Below are 15,906 nucleotides of genomic sequence, written 5' to 3' on the forward strand. Positions count from 1 at the left end.
AGCCTCTGTTGTTAAAGGATCCACAAAAGCCCATTTCTGTCATAAAGTATTGCTATCTATTTGCTATCAAATTGCTATCTATTAGCTATCTCGTGGGATAGCTGGCTATCGAGATAGCTATCTATTATCTATATGACTATCTAGCTAGCTGGCTATCTATTAGCTATCTAGCTATTAGCTCTCTAGCTATCTATCAAGCTAGCTATCGATTAGCTAGATAGCTAACTTTCTATCTATTTGAGTTACTTCTGGGTTGAGTGAACGCTGGTCTGTGCGGCTGCAGCTGCTCACCCACAGAAAAAATGTATCCTGTGACTGTAAAGTGACCTTGAGAGTTTTGAAAGGCGCTTATACATGAAATTATTATTATTATTAGTATAAAATTCGGGAATGGCAGTGAATGGGTTAAAATGAGTTTAAAAAAAAAAAGATGGCTGATTGCTAATCTGAGTAACTAATATGTTATGTTGCCTTGGCAGGACGGTGAGTGTGCCTTCCATTGCAAAGGCTCCTCTTTAAGGAGGGGGGGCGAGAGGGAGGGGAGAAATGAACCGCTACACTCTGCTGAAACAGCTGGGGGATGGCACCTATGGGAGTGTCATCCTGGGTAAGAGCAATGAGACTGGCGAGCTGGTTGCCATTAAGAGGTGAGCGCAGCTCTACGACAGATGCTAGATGTCTTAAGGTCAAGGCAGAATCATTTTAAGATGGGGTGGGGGTGCAGAGGGGTCATAGTGGCTCATCAGCTATTGTATTATTTATCATTTATTTATGGTTTTATTGTTCTGTGTATTGTTCTTTTAATTGTAAAGTGTCCTTGGGTGTTCTGAAATGTGCTCGTAAATAAAATGTATTATTATTATTAAGTTATTATTATTATTATTATTATTACTATTATTATTATTATTATTATTATTATTATTATTATTATTATTATTATTATTATTATTATTATTATTACAACATATGTGTTGTATTCACAACCCTGGAAAACATATTAGAAATGTATTTGCGATCCTTTGGAAGTATTTGTGTGTGTGTGTGTGTGTGTGTGTGTGTGTGTGTGTGTGTGTGTGTGTGTGTGTGTGTGTGTGCGTGTGTGTGTGTGTAATCGATGCTACATTAATAATAATAATCCTGTAAAAAAATGTGTTTTTTTTACAGGATGAAAAGGAAGTTTTATTCTTGGGAGGAGTGCATGAATCTCAGGGAGTTGAAGGTGAGAATTTGATCCATTTTGGAATAATCGGTAAGGGGACACGGGAAGGGGGGGGATCTATATTTCAGCGGCCAGAGTGATTTAAAAAACTATTAAAAAAAGCAATTGACTTGGGCCGCAAAAGTGAGATTTTTTTTTTAAATTTCTGTATTTATTCATTTATTCAACTATTTATATTATTATTTATTTATCTTTTTATTTATTTGTCTGGTTATTTTTATGTACTTATTTATCCAAATATTTGTCTGATTATTTATGTACTTTTTTGTCCAACTATTATACTGTTATATCTGATTTATATTTGTAATTATACTTTATTTAATATTAGTATTAAAATATTAGTATTTTTAATTATACTAATTATACTATTATATCTGATTGTTATCTGATTATGATCTGTTTATTTATTTATTTGTCTGATTATATTTATTTATTTATCCAATGATTTATCTCATTATTTATTTATCTGTTTATTCGTTTGTCTGCTTATTTATTTATGTACTTTTTTATCCAACTATTTATCTGATTATTTATTTATCTCTGTTAATTTCTTTATTTGTATTATTATTTATGTATGTGTTTATTTATTTGTATGATTATTATTTATGTATTTAATTTATTTATCCAACTATTCATCTGATTATTTATTTATCTGTTTTTTTTCTGATTTTTTATATATGTATTTATTGATGTACTTTTTTATCCAACTATTTATCTGATTATTTATCTGTTTGTTTATTTATTTGTCTGATTATATTTATTTATTTATCCAATTATTTGTCTCATTATTTATTTATTTATTTATTTATTTATTTATTTATCTGTTTATTCGTTTGTCTATTTATTTATGTACTTTTTATCTTACTTATTTATCATACTTATTTATCCAACTATTTATCCGATTATTTATCTCTGTTAATTTCCTTATTTGTCTGATTATTTATTTATGTATTTATTTATCCAACTATTCATCTGATTATTTATTTATCTGATGATTTTTGTCTGATTTTTTTAGATATGTATTTAATTACTTATTTATCCAACTATTTATCAGATTTTTTTATTTTTTTGTGTGTTTATTTTTTATTTATCCAACTATTGGATTATTTATTTACTCATATGTGTGACGATCGCTCGAGTGCTAGGAGGCAGACCTCGAGCGACGGACTTTTGGTGTTAGGGAAGGACCCGAAATACACGGCGTGACAGGCTTGGGTGGATAAAGAGTCTTTACTGGAAACAGCATCAAATAATAACAAACAGGGATGAGTGAAGGAAGATAACTGAATGATAGCAGACCTGGCAACACGGACGTGGAAATGGCAATGACCAAGAATACTCCGACAGAAGACGGTAGTGAGCGGCAGACAGATATAGGCAGAAGGCACAATCAGTGAATGACAATCAGCTGTGGGAACCCAGGTGAATGATGATTGGAGGGGCCGTCTCCCAAGAATGTCGGAGGAGGTGACAGGAGGGGCGGGGCGCGCCCCGGATGGCAGCGAGATGTGACAGTGCCCCCCCCTCAAGGGACGCCTCTCGGCGGCCCCCCAGGTTTGGATGGGTGAGCCGCATGGAAGGCCCGGGTGAGGGATGGGTCGAGGATCCAGGCCCGTGGGACCCATTGACGTTCCTCAGGTCCATAGCCCTCCCAGTCGACCAGGTACTGCACTCCTCTGCCCCTGCGCCTGGAGTCCAGTATCTCCCGCACGGTGTAGACTGGTCCGTCGTCCAATATCCGGGGGGGAGGTGGGGGGGCGGGCGTGGGGGCTAAGGGGCTGGTCTCCACTGGCTTGAGGAGGGAAACATGAAACACGGGGTGGATCCGCATGGTGGGTGGTAGCCGGAGCCTCACCGAGACCGGGCTGAGGATGGCCTCGATGGGGAAGGGACCCGTGAAGCGTGGGCCCAGCTTGGCCGAGGACCCTGCCAGCCGAAGGTCCTTCGTAGATAGCCAGACCTCCTGCCCGACCTGGTAGCTGGGTGCTTGCCGTCGATGGCGGTCTGCCACCCGCCGGTTCCGGGATGCGGTGCGTGACAGGGCGTCCCTGGTCTCCTTCCAGACTCTGTGGGCCCGTCTGAGGTGATGGTCGATAGACGGGACCTCCACCTGGCCTTCCTGTGTGGGAAATAAGGGCGGCTGATAGCCACAGGCGGACATGAATGGGGACCGACCTGTGGCTGCGGAGACCAGGGAGTTGTGGGCGTACTCCACCCAGGGTAGGTGCAGGGCCCACGACGCCGGGTTGTGGAGGCACACGCACCGGAGGGCCGCCTCCAGGTCCTGGTTCTTCCTCTCCGTCTGTCCGTTGGTCTGGGGGTGGTACCCAGACGACAGGCTCGCCGATGCCCCTAGGGACCGACAGAAACGCTTCCATACCTTGGACACGAACTGCGGTCCCCGATCCGACACGATGTTAGTCGGAATCCCGTGGAGACGGACGACGTGGTTAACCAGGAGTTGAGCCGTCTCGGTGGCAGACGGCAACCTGGTTAACGGAACGAAGTGGGCCGACTTGGAGAATCGGTCCACTATGGTGAGGACGACCGTCTTGCCACGGGAGGGGGGGAGGCCTGTCACGAAGTCGACGGAGATGTGGGACCAGGGTCTGGACGGAACCGGTAGGGGCTGGAGGAGTCCGGCCGGGGGCTGGTGGGAGGCCTTTCCACGGGCGCAGGTCGGGCAGGCCTTCACGAAGAGGGTGATGTCCCTCCTAAACCCCGGCCACCAGAACCGTTGGGCGATGAGTTGGATCGTCCTGTTGACCCCCGGGTGGCAAGCTATCTTAGATGTGTGCCCCCAGATGAGCACCTCGGTGCGTAGGGGGGGGGGGACGAACAGGCGATCCTTGGGACAGCCCCTGGGGATGGTGGTGGTTCCCTGGACTTGTTGGACTTTTCTCTCAACCTCCCACCTCAGGGCGCCCAGGATGCGCTGGGCCGGCAGGATGTTGGTGGTAGTCTCCTCCCTTTCTGCCGGCTCATGGATACGGGATAGGGCGTCGGGCTTGGTGTTCTGTGACCCTGGGCAGTAGGTGAGAGAAAAGTCAAAACGGGTGAGGAAGAGTGACCATCGGGCCTGCCGTGAGTTAAGTCTCTTGGCCGACCGGATGGCCGCCAGGTTCTTGTGATCCGTGTAGACGGTGAAGGGGTGTTTAGCTCCCTCAAGCCAGTGTCTCCATTCCTGCAGGGCCAGGACGACCGCCAGCAGTTCCCGATTGCCGACGTCGTAATTGGCTTCGGCGGGGCTGAGCCGGCGGGAGAAGAAGGCGCAGGGGCGTAGCTTCTGGTCGGTGGGAGAGCGCTGGGAAAGGACGGCCCCTACTCCGGACTCGGATGCGTCAACCTCGACCGTGAACGGAAGATCCGGGTCGGGATGACGCAGAACGGGGGGGTTGGTGAAGGCACGACGGAGGCGGTTGAAAGCCCCCTCAGCATCGGGAGTCCACCTGAAAGGGAGCTTGGTGGACGTGAGGTTAGTGAGGGGGAGTGCCTTCTGACTATACCCGCGAATGAAGCGGCGGTAGAAGTTGGCAAACCCCAAAAACCGCTGAAGCTGCTTGCGCGTCTTTGGGATCGGCCATTCCACCACCGCCTTGGTTTTGGCGGGGTCGGCCCTGAGCTGCCCCTGCTCCACCACAAACCCCAGGAACGACAGAGAGCGGACATGGAAGTCACACTTCTCTGCCTTCACATAGAGCCGGTTTTGCAGGAGCCGCGCCAGGACCCGTCGGACGTGTTGCCGGTGTTCTTCTGCAGAGCGAGAAAAAATAAGAATGTCATCGAGGTACACAAAAACAAAAACATTGAGGAAGTCCCTGAGCACATCATTAATTAAAATCTGGAATACGGCGGGCGCGTTCGTGAGCCCGAACGGCATCACCAGGTATTCAAAGTGCCCTAAAGGCGTCTTGAAGGCTGTTTTCCATTCATCCCCCTCACGGATTCGGACCAAATGGTAGGCGCTGCGAAGATCTAATTTGGAAAAAATGGTGGCGGACTGAAGGGGCGCAAAGGCCGAATCCATGAGGGGGAGAGGGTATTTGTTGCGGATGGTGATGTCGTTCAGGCCCCGGTAGTCAACGCATGGGCGCAGGGATCCGTCCTTCTTGTCGATAAAGAAAAACCCTGCGCCCAGCGGGGAACGCGACGGCCGAATGAGTCCTGCCGCTAGAGAGGAGTCTATGTAAGTGCTCAGGGCTTCCCGTTCCGGTTGAGAAATATGGTAAAGTCTGGAGTCCGGTAATGGAGCCCCTGGCTGCAAGTCTATAGCACAGTCATACGGTCGGTGGGGCGGCAGGGATTGGGCGTTGTCTTTGCTGAACACCTCCCGCAGGTCGTGGTAGCAATGTGGCACGCCTTTGAGGCAGATGGCCTCGGGCGGGCCACCGCGGGAGGGGTTACGCCCTGCCGTGGCCGACCGCAGGCAGTTAGCGTAGCAGTAGGGGCTCCAGCCCTGAATGGTGGGGCCCTCCCAAGAAATGGATGGGTCATGGGCCTTGAGCCAGGGGAGACCCAAGACCAATGGCGCGTTCCGGGAGGGCATAACAAGAAATTGACGGTGCTCCACATGGTTGCCTGCCACTCAGAGCTTAAGTGGGGCTGTGAGGTGGGTGACCCGGGCTAATAATCGGCCATCCAGGTCGACGATCTCCTTAGGGGGAAGGAGATCTAAAAGTCGGCAGCCCAGCAGGTCGGCCAGGTGGGGGTCGATAATGCACCCGTCGGCCCCCGAGTCCACTAGTGCCCGCACTCTTTGGGAGCTGGAGGGGCCAAATAGTTCACTCTCCAGCTCCAACCGTGTGACTCGTGTCGTGGACTTAGCCCCCAACGGATTCCGTTTCGGCGGGGACTTACATTGGCCGTGGGTCCTAGGCTGGGGGCCTCGGGTGCGACGAGCCCTCGGGTTGGAGCGGTCGTCTCCCCCCCCTATCACCATCGGTTCCCAGAGTCCCTCCTGGGGCTGCGCGCGGTCGCTGCCGGGTGTGGTCGACCGGGGTCGGCTTCGGGGTACCTCGGGCCGTCGGTCGCTCAGCTCCTTTCGCCGCTCTCGAAGACGCTGATCCAAGCCGATGACAATCCCGACGAGGTCGTCGAAGGTGGTGCCGGCGTCGCGGGTAGCCAACTCATCCTTTAGGTCGGAATTCAAGCCGCGACGAAACACCCCCCTCAACGCTCGGTCGCCGTAGCCGCTGCCAGCGGCCTGGATCCGGAAAGCGACGGAATATTCTGCGGCCGAACGGGCCCCTTGGACGCAGTCGAGGATTCTCCCTTCCGCCTCGACCTCCGTCACTGGATGGTGAAACACCCGGCGAATCTCGGCTACGAAGTCCGGATACGAGGCGCACAGCTCCGGTCGGGACTCTCGTACCGCCAGCACCCATGATTCGGCTTCACCCGCGAGCAGGCTGGTGATGAAGGCTACCTTAGCCTTATCGCTAACGTAGGCGTCAGGATGTTGTTCAAACACGAGCGCACACTGCATTAGGAATTGAGCGCAGCGCTCGGTTTCGCCTGCGTAGCGAGAGGGTTGGGGTAGCGGGGGCGTGCGCCTGCCCACGGGCGGGGGGGGAGGAACAGAGAGGGTGGCGATGCTCTTTTCCATCTCCTTGAGGCGTTGAGCCAGCGAGGTAGTGGCGTGGCGCATTTCCTCAATCGCCTGGGCCAGCTGGCTCGAACGCTCCGCCTCTTGTACAAGGGCGGTAAAATACCTGTCAACGCCGGCGGGGTCCATGGGTGGTCGGAGTATTGTGTGACGATCGCTCGAGTGCTAGGAGGCAGACCTCGAGCGACGGACTTTTGGTGTTAGGGAAGGACCCGAAATACACGGCGTGACAGGCTTGGGTGGATAAAGAGTCTTTACTGGAAACAGCATCAAATAATAACAAACAGGGATGAGTGAAGGAAGATAACTGAATGATAGCAGACCTGGCAACACGGACGTGGAAATGGCAATGACCAAGAATACTCCGACAGAAGACGGTAGTGAGCGGCAGACAGATATAGGCAGAAGGCACAATCAGTGAATGACAATCAGCTGTGGGAACCCAGGTGAATGATGATTGGAGGGGCCGTCTCCCAAGAATGTCGGAGGAGGTGACAGGAGGGGCGGGGCGCGCCCCGGATGGCAGCGAGATGTGACAATATGCTTATTTGTGTGTGTGTGTGTGTGTGTGTGTGTGTGTGTGTGTGTGTGTATGTACGTATGTACGTACGTATGTATGTATGTATGTATGTATGTATGTACGTATGTACGTATGTATGTATGTATGTATGTATGTATGTATGTATGTATGTATGTATGTATGTATGTATGTATGTATGTATCTATGTATGTATGTATGTATGTGATTCTTTTGTCTTCACAGTCCCTGAAGAAACTGAACCACCCCAACGTGATAAAACTGAAAGAGGTGATCAGGGAAAACGATCATCTCTTCTTTGTCTTTGAGTATATGAGAAAAAACCTCTTCCAGCTGATGAATGAGAGGTAAACTGACTCCGGTCCAGTTTTTCGTGGCTTTATTGTCATTTTCATCTCAAAAGTAAGATAAACTTGTTTTGTTTTTTTCAGGAACTATGCAATGTTCTCTGAAAATGAGATCAGGCAGATGATGTTTCAAGTATTGTCCGGGTTAGCTTTTATGCATAAACACGGTAAAGTTTCCCCTCTACCCGCCTTCTTGTTATCCAATTAGAACTCTCAAACGAAGATATTTGAACTTGAAAAAAAGGTTATGTTGAGTTGACAAAAGAAAACATAAAAACAACAAAAAAAGGCTGCCTACTCGACCGCCATCTTGGACTTCCCTCAAATACAGTGATACCTCAACGCTTTAGCTCACGAACCTTTCGCCTCACAAACATTAAATTTGCAAGCATATCGTATTGCCGGACAAACCAAACCACATGGTGCCACGGTGGCTGGCGGACTTGTTTTCGTCACTCCCCTTTCTTTGAGTGCGGACGTGGTTTGTTATCGAGTGGAGTACTTTTGCTATTATGGGAGCAAAAATGACCCCACCACAGGCTAGTGTTAAGCCGAAGAAGACATTAAAGAAAATTACTGTAGAGCAGATGAAGATCATGGAAAAACACCAACGAGGTGTGCGTTTGTGTGACTTAGCGTCCCAGTACCAGAATGCTAAGTCGACCATTGCTACGTGTGGCTAATGGTGTTTCTGTGTTGTCTAAGCAACGGTCTCAGGCAATAGAAGAGGTTGAAAAACTTCCATTGATTTCGATTAACGAAAAGCAGCTAGCTAACGCGATGGTGAATCGTTGTGTGTTGCACCAAGACTACTATTTATTTGATACTAGTTGACACGAATTCCCAGGAGACAAATCAGCCCATTTCCAACGGAGCTTGGGTGCCATCTTGTGCATTTTCTGGCTCGAATTGAGACGGGAGGACTTCTTTAATCAATTGCAAAAAAGGAACCAAAAAAATGGTGTTGGTTGTCCTTTCAAGGACAACCTTTTTTGTTTCTTAACTGACATCAGAAAAACGTTTTATATACGTCTAAAATACCCAAAACACGCAGTATGATATTTTTATTCAAATGCAATACCAATAAAAATGACTTAAAGTGTCCAAAATCTACAAAAAATTGAGCTGTGAATTGGGCATTTTCAGAAAGTCCCGCCCCCAGTTTGTGACGTTACGCCAAGACGTCTTGCATTGCTGGAGAATCCAAACAATGGCTTCAGATGAATCTAAACAATGGCTTCAGATTCGGAGAATATGCTTTCTTGTTACACATCCAGTTATGAATATGATTCAAATAGTTCTGAAGAGGAAAGCGTACATGTTTGCAATCGATTAAAGAATTATATGTGCCGTTTTGAGGCAACATTGGGGGAAAATCTCTCACCCAAAAAAAAGAGGCCCAAAATGACGACCTCCAGTGGCCACCTCCGCTTCCACAGGCTGATAAATTCCTTATATGGAACTTGGATGCCCTCTTCTGGCGGGTTTTGGGTGCAACACGGTTCTCAGACCAAACATGTACATTGACGTTGATGAAGGACTGCTACAATGTGTCTTTTTTCGGTCAGGGGGGCGGTCCTTTATGACATCACGTATGGACTCGTCACCAATTCAAAAACAAGACTTCCTGAATATTCAGAGCTAGTCTTAATACGTAAAATATAGCTATATGCGGTGGAATCTTATTAAAATACGCCCAGTAGAAGTCATTCGAAGCCATTTTACAAATTATGGACACTACTCGTCCGGAGACGTCGGTTGTCCTTTAAGGGTTGCATTGATTCAGACATAGCACAACTGAAGGCCTAGCTGTCAAATGCACGGCTCCCCACTGCTGAAAATGTATTTCAAAAAAGCCTGCCTGTAATTGTAAATGGCCATATACACTGTTACACTGGTCTGTCTATTCCCCCCACCCTAAAAAAACTAAAGCACATGGAAAATGACTCAATGATACGTTTATTTCCAGGGTATTTCCACCGTGACATGAAACCAGAGAACTTGCTTTGCATTGGTCCGGAATTGGTGAAGATAGCAGATTTTGGACTGGCCAGAGAAATCCGCTCTCAACCACCATACACTGATTACGTGTCCACCAGATGGTGAGATACACACACACACACACACACACACACACACACACACACACACACACACACACACACACGCACGCACGCACGCACGCACACACACACACACACACACACACACACACACACACACACACACACACACACACACAGTGAGTAAAACGTGTGTGTATCCAAGTAAAATCCAAATCCAAATAAAATACACACCGAAAAATCATTTTGGGTGAATTTGTGAGGTCCTCTCTGAAACTTCAACAGATGCATATATCGACCCTCTAGAAGCCTTTAGAATGAAAAACTTGTAAGGACCGGCCAAAAAGTCCTCACTTGTCAAAAATGTCCTCACTACGTATGGTATAAAATGTTAAAGGTTCACACAAGACTAGTCATACACACACACACACACACACACACATGTTCCTGTTTGCTGCATGAAACGGTGCTTTATTGCCAGTCAAACAAATTATGGGGATGACCCGGAACAGGTACCGCGCTCCGGAAATCCTGCTCAAGTTCACCTCGTACAGCTCACCCATTGACATCTGGGCGGTGGGGTGCATCATGGCGGAGCTCTACACGCTACGCCCCTTGTTTCCTGGCAACAGCGAGGTGGATGAGATCTTCAAGATCTGTCAAGTGCTAGGAACCTTGAAGAAGGTGAGCCGGCATACCAGGAAGTATTTCCCACGTTCGTTGCAGTTCAACGTCAATTTTTTTGTGTCCCCTTTGGGTCGCTGTGTCTCCGAACGTACCAGGCAGATTGGCCCGAGGGTCATAACGTCGCCAGCTCGATGAACTTCCGCTTTCCAAAATGCGTCCCCACCTGCCTCAGCGCTCTGATTCCCAACGCCGGCGACGAAGCCCTCACACTGATGAAAGATATGCTGCAGTGGGATCCCAAGAAAAGACCAAATGCCGCTCAGGTGCAGCGATGCTTCTATGATTTCTTTAGCTAGCTATCCAGCTATCTAGATAGCTATCTCGCGACCTAGCTATTTGCTATCTATTTTCTATCTCGCTCCCTGGCCGGCTATCTAGCTAGCTATCTATTGGCTATATAGCTATCTAGCTGGCTGACTGGCGATCTATCTAGCTAGCTGGCTATTAATTATTCATTGGCTAGCTGGCTAGCTAGCTTTCTACCTATTTGAGTTACTTCCAGGTTGAGTGAACGCTGCCACTGCTCAACCTAGCTATATGGCTATCTAGCTAGCTAGGCTATTTGCTATCTAGCTAGCTATGTAGCTATCTATCTACTTGCTATCTATTATCTGTAGCTGGCTAGTTATTAGCTATCTAGAAGGCTATTAGCTATCTATCTGGCTAGCTATCTAGCTGGCTGTCTATTAGCTATATATCAGCTAGCTTTCTATGTATTTGAGTTACTTCTGGGTTGAGTGAACGCTGGCGCGTGTGGCTGCCGCTGCTCAACCGAGCTATCTGGCTAGATAGCTACCTAGCCAGCGATTTGCAATCTAGCTAGATATCTATTTGCTATCTATTATCTGTCTAGATAGCTATATATTATCTATCTAGCTAGCTATTAGCTATCTATCTGGCTAGCTATCTAGCTGGCTAGCTATTAGCTATATATTAGCTAGCTTTCTATGTATTTGAGTTACTTGCTGCTGGCACGTGTGGCTGCCGCTGCTCACCCACAGAAAAAAAAACTTATCCTGTGACTGTAAAGTGACCTTGAGAGTTTTGAAAGGTGATTAGAAATGAAATGTATTATGATTATAACGCTCAATTACGGGGAAAAAAAACACGTGACTGTGATCTTAGCATCTCGTACCGTTTCCAGGCGCTGCGGTATCCCTACTTTTACGTGGGTCAGTCGCTTGGTGTCCCTTTTAAGTACTCCAAGCAGCACAAGTTCCAGTTCAAGGATGCCAAAGGAGCGACGGACGACAAAGCCATGTGGAAGCCAAGCAAGTTGTCTCAGGAGCCCAAAAGAACCCAAACGGAGTCACAGAGCTGCAGCCAAGCACCCCAGCAGCCCCTTCAGACCCTACAACCGCAGACCCAGCAGACCGCCGACTCACAACAACCGCAAGCTTGTCCGAACCTGTTCCCGTCGGAGGACCAGCAGGAACCTCTAGGCCTCGTTAAAAACCGGCAACCAATCGCTGTATGTATCACTCAGGTCCACATAGCCCGGCAGAGTCCAAATGCCGTGCTCCAATGGTCTCCTCTCTGTTCGCTAAAAGCCGACTAAGCCAGTGAGCACGGGGCCGGGGAACGGCCTGATCCGAGCGAGGGCCGGACGAAGACGTTGGGGTCAAACGGCAATCGAGAAATCAGTCGACAGGTGGGACGGCGCAGACGAGGCGGATGTCGGCGTTTCCATCTCCAAAAAACCCACCATCAACTCTTTGGAGGACGAAGACCTCGATGTCTCCGCCGCTTGGTAAGTACTTAGTACCTTCCTGAACGAAAGGCGATCGATCGGGCTGATTGGTTCAAGGGGTGGAGTGTCCCTTCGTGGAAGAGAAAAACATGGCCAGAGGTCTGACCAGCCAGCGCTTTATCGGCACCCTCTGCAAGATAAACCAGAACTTGAACAAATCGTGGAATGGCGCTCCAAGACACACTTTTCAATTCCGGAATTGACACAAAAAAATGGTTAGCGGACTACAAAACCTATTCGCTAGCTATTAGCTATCTATTAGCTATCCATTTGCGAACTAGCTATTTTGCTATCTATTAATTACTTCCAGGTTGAGCGAACGCTGGCACGTGTGGCTGCCGCTGCTCAACCTAGCTATCTGGCTAGCGAGCTACATAGCTATTTGCTATCTAGCTAGCTACCGAGCTGGCTATCTATTTGGTATCTATTATCTGTCTAGCTGGCTATATATTTGATATCTAGCTAGCTATTAGCTATCTATCTGCCTAGCTATCTAGCTCGCTAGCTATTAGCTATATATTAGCTCACTTTCTATGTATTTGAGTTACGTCCGGGTTGAGTGAACACTGGCGCGTGTGGCTGCCGCTGCTCACCCACAGAAAAACTTATCCTGTGACTGTAATGTGACCTTGAGAGTTTTAAAAGGCGCTTAGAAATGAAATACAGTGAGACCTCAACTTACAAACACCTCAACTTACAAACTTTTTGTCTTACAAACGTCAAATTTATGAAAATAAAACCTTATAATAAGCACTATTTTCATAATACACACCCACCACGGCTGGCGGAGTGATCTTCGGCGGAAGCACACGACCGAACAGTCCGACCGAACAGAAGTTACCAACAGTCCTTATGGAAGGTGACTCTCCTTCCATAAGCCATCAACAACCATCAAAAAGGTAAATAAAACTTTATTTTACAGCACAGTTTATTTCTTTAATTACAGTCCTCATGCAATGAGGACTCTCTTTCCAAACAGCAATTCCATTTGACCTTCGACCTCCAATGCCATTCCATCAAGCCATAAATGACCATCACAAATGTAAATAAAGTGACTTTATGATACAATTCAGTGTATTTCTTTCATTACAATACAATAGCACATTTATTATACATAGAATAAGGTATGTTGTGTGTAGTTTTAAGGCTTATTTAGTTGAAAAGTATATTTTATGGAAACCCGGGAACGGATTATTCCCATTGTAATGGTTTCCTATGGGAATTCTTTTTTTGAGATACACACTTTTCGCCTTACACACTCTGTCTGGGAACCAATTAAGTTCGTAAATTGAGGTCTCACTGTATATTATTATTATTATTATTATTATTATTATTATTATTATTATTATTACATTCGGGAATGGCAGCTACTGACTTAACGTGATACCGAAACTCAGTTTGGAATGCAAATTGAAGCCTTTTTGTCAATAGTGTTCCAGCGCCAAAGACCTCGATGCTGAGAAAACTGGCGAGCAGCAACGGGCCGGACACAAGTGACTCCACAGTCTTGTCTCCCAAGGAACACTACCTGCGCCAATCCCGATACCTACCAGGTAAGAATCCACCGCCGAGTCTTTCTCGAGTCACACTTGCGAAGAACGTCAGGTAGAAATGTCCATGATTTGGTTCAGACTGCAGAGGTGGGATTAGGTTTCTGTTTCGCGCAAGGGCGGAAGTAGTCCAGTGAGATGGGGTGGGGTGCTTTGGCCACACTTAAATTTTTTTGGGGTGAAATGTTAGAAATAATTCGACTCAACTTTAACAGAGAGCTGAATGTGTTCCCGAGTTTTGGTTTTTCTTGCGGGGGTGCCGATAAAGCGCTGGTCAGACCACTGGCAGTGTTTTTGGGGCAGCATTTCCCCTTTTTTCCATGTTATTGCTTTGTTCTAGCTATTGTTCAAGCGCTATATAAACCAATATTTTTTGTATTTTGTAAATCTGCCCCCATTTCAAGGTCAGATAACTCCAGACTCATATAACTCTTGTTTTCTGATGAAAGAAGAGAGTCTGAGGTTTCTTACACTGAATTGAATGTTTATGCAGTCCTAAAACTCAATATTCTGTCGGTCCTCGAATTGGAGTGACAAAAACCCTGGCACTGGAGTGGACACATTTTTTACACATCGTCTGCCAGTCAATGAGTTAAAATGGGTCTTGCATTTTCATGAAATTGGCCCTCATCTGAAAAAGTTGTGTTTTTTTTTTTTTTTGCTTTCAAGGTATAGATCCAAAACGAAGATCTTCAACGGGGAATAGGGGAGCCTGCAAAACCTTGTTGGACATCTTGGGCTTAGCTCAAAAACAGGAACTGGAGCTTCCTGTTATTAAAGGTCAGCTCTGACGGGAGGTCAAGGACAGCAATGACCACGTCTTTTATTTATTTATCCAAAATTGATTTTGGTATCACATGTCTTCAACAGACTCCTTCATGTCCAAGACGAATATTTCACCTATCGAGAAGTCTGAAGCTAAAGACACAAAGCAAATGAGTCCATTGGCGCAGATTGGAGGCTCCTCCGCCGGTATGTGATCTTGTTGTTCATGTCGGAGCCATTTTTTTTTGCATTCTACGTCGTGTCGCCTGGAGATTTCAAAGATCGAATAGTCCTCAAGAAGTGTTGATTAGCTAAACCGATCTGATTTTTTTTCCCAACCCTTGGATGTTTAGTTGATCTGTCAACTCCTGCTGATCTCCTAATTGACTCCATAGTCAAACTGTCCAAGAGCACCATCTTCTCCACCAAAGGTACAGTAAAAGCCAGCAGCATGATCCATTTATGGATTACATAAATGATCCATTTGCGAGTTTGTAAGACTGTCTTGTAACTTTGCGGTGATTCAGATAACCAGCTGGACCACGATGACTTCCGCGCACCTCCGATCCCTTGTCCATTTCCCAGTGCCAGCTTCTCCGGAATGAACACCTTGACCAGGAATTCAAACATCCCGCCGGTTCACGGCCGGGTAGATTGGACCGCCAAATACGGAGGCAACCGATAGAACGCCTGACCTGCGTCAACTGGACCACGTACTGCATTCTTCATACTCCACTGTAGATTTTGTAAATTTTTCAGACACTTATTAACTGACGGCTCAGGCATGGGCGACCAAACCCCTGAGGAAAAGTGGATCCAAAAATGCGTGGATGAAAGCCATGAATCAGTGGTGGCGTGGGAGTAGCACTTTGACCTCACAGTGGAAGGATTCAGGGTTCAATTCCGATGGGACTTCCACTGTGGAGTTTCTTCTGTGAACGACCTCTTAGAACAATGGGTGGTTGTTGAAAGAATAATTTTGTGAGCTTAGCTTGTCTTTTCTTGACAAATTGCAAGTCACTCCTCATCGGCTATCAAAAACAAAATATGATTGTTTAATTCACACAATCCAAAACCTCAGCCCGATATCACATCGGGTCACCAATTGTTGGAGCAGAGTGGCCTTTTCCTCCGCGTGTTCGTTAATATCGGATGATGAGGATTTTGGTTATCCAAATACAGGGTGGAGTCGATGAACAGTACCTTCGAACGGTTTATTTGCAGAATATTCCGGACACACATGATTGACAGACAATGGCTTCACTCCGGGTATGAGTGAGATACAGGCTAGACCAGGGGTGGGCAAACTTTTTCACTCGCAGGCCACAATGGGTTCTAAAATTTGACGGAGGGGCCGGGCCAGGAGCATTTGGAGGGAATGT

The 15,906-nt window shown here is 46.9% G+C and overlaps 1 protein-coding gene across 1 annotated transcript; it reads left to right on the forward strand.

The window, feature by feature from the left end:
- The first annotated feature begins 546 nt into the window (after positions 1–546).
- Positions 547–15,209, forward strand: LOC148895304 (serine/threonine-protein kinase MAK-like). The gene is made up of 14 exons (XM_089001197.1): positions 547–647; positions 1,165–1,219; positions 7,588–7,709; positions 7,794–7,876; positions 9,679–9,811; positions 10,285–10,456; positions 10,555–10,722; positions 11,604–11,930; positions 12,010–12,209; positions 13,641–13,762; positions 14,429–14,539; positions 14,630–14,731; positions 14,878–14,955; positions 15,052–15,209. The coding sequence occupies exons 1-14, from the start codon at positions 547–549 to the stop codon at positions 15,207–15,209; spliced, it is 1,932 nt and encodes a 643-aa protein (XP_088857323.1).
- The last annotated feature ends 697 nt before the right edge of the window (positions 15,210–15,906 follow it).

This window comes from Hippocampus bargibanti, linkage group LG07 (genome assembly GCF_051943395.1).
Source record: "Hippocampus bargibanti isolate YZ-2025 linkage group LG07, ASM5194339v1, whole genome shotgun sequence".
Taxonomy (NCBI): Eukaryota; Metazoa; Chordata; class Actinopteri; order Syngnathiformes; family Syngnathidae; genus Hippocampus; species Hippocampus bargibanti.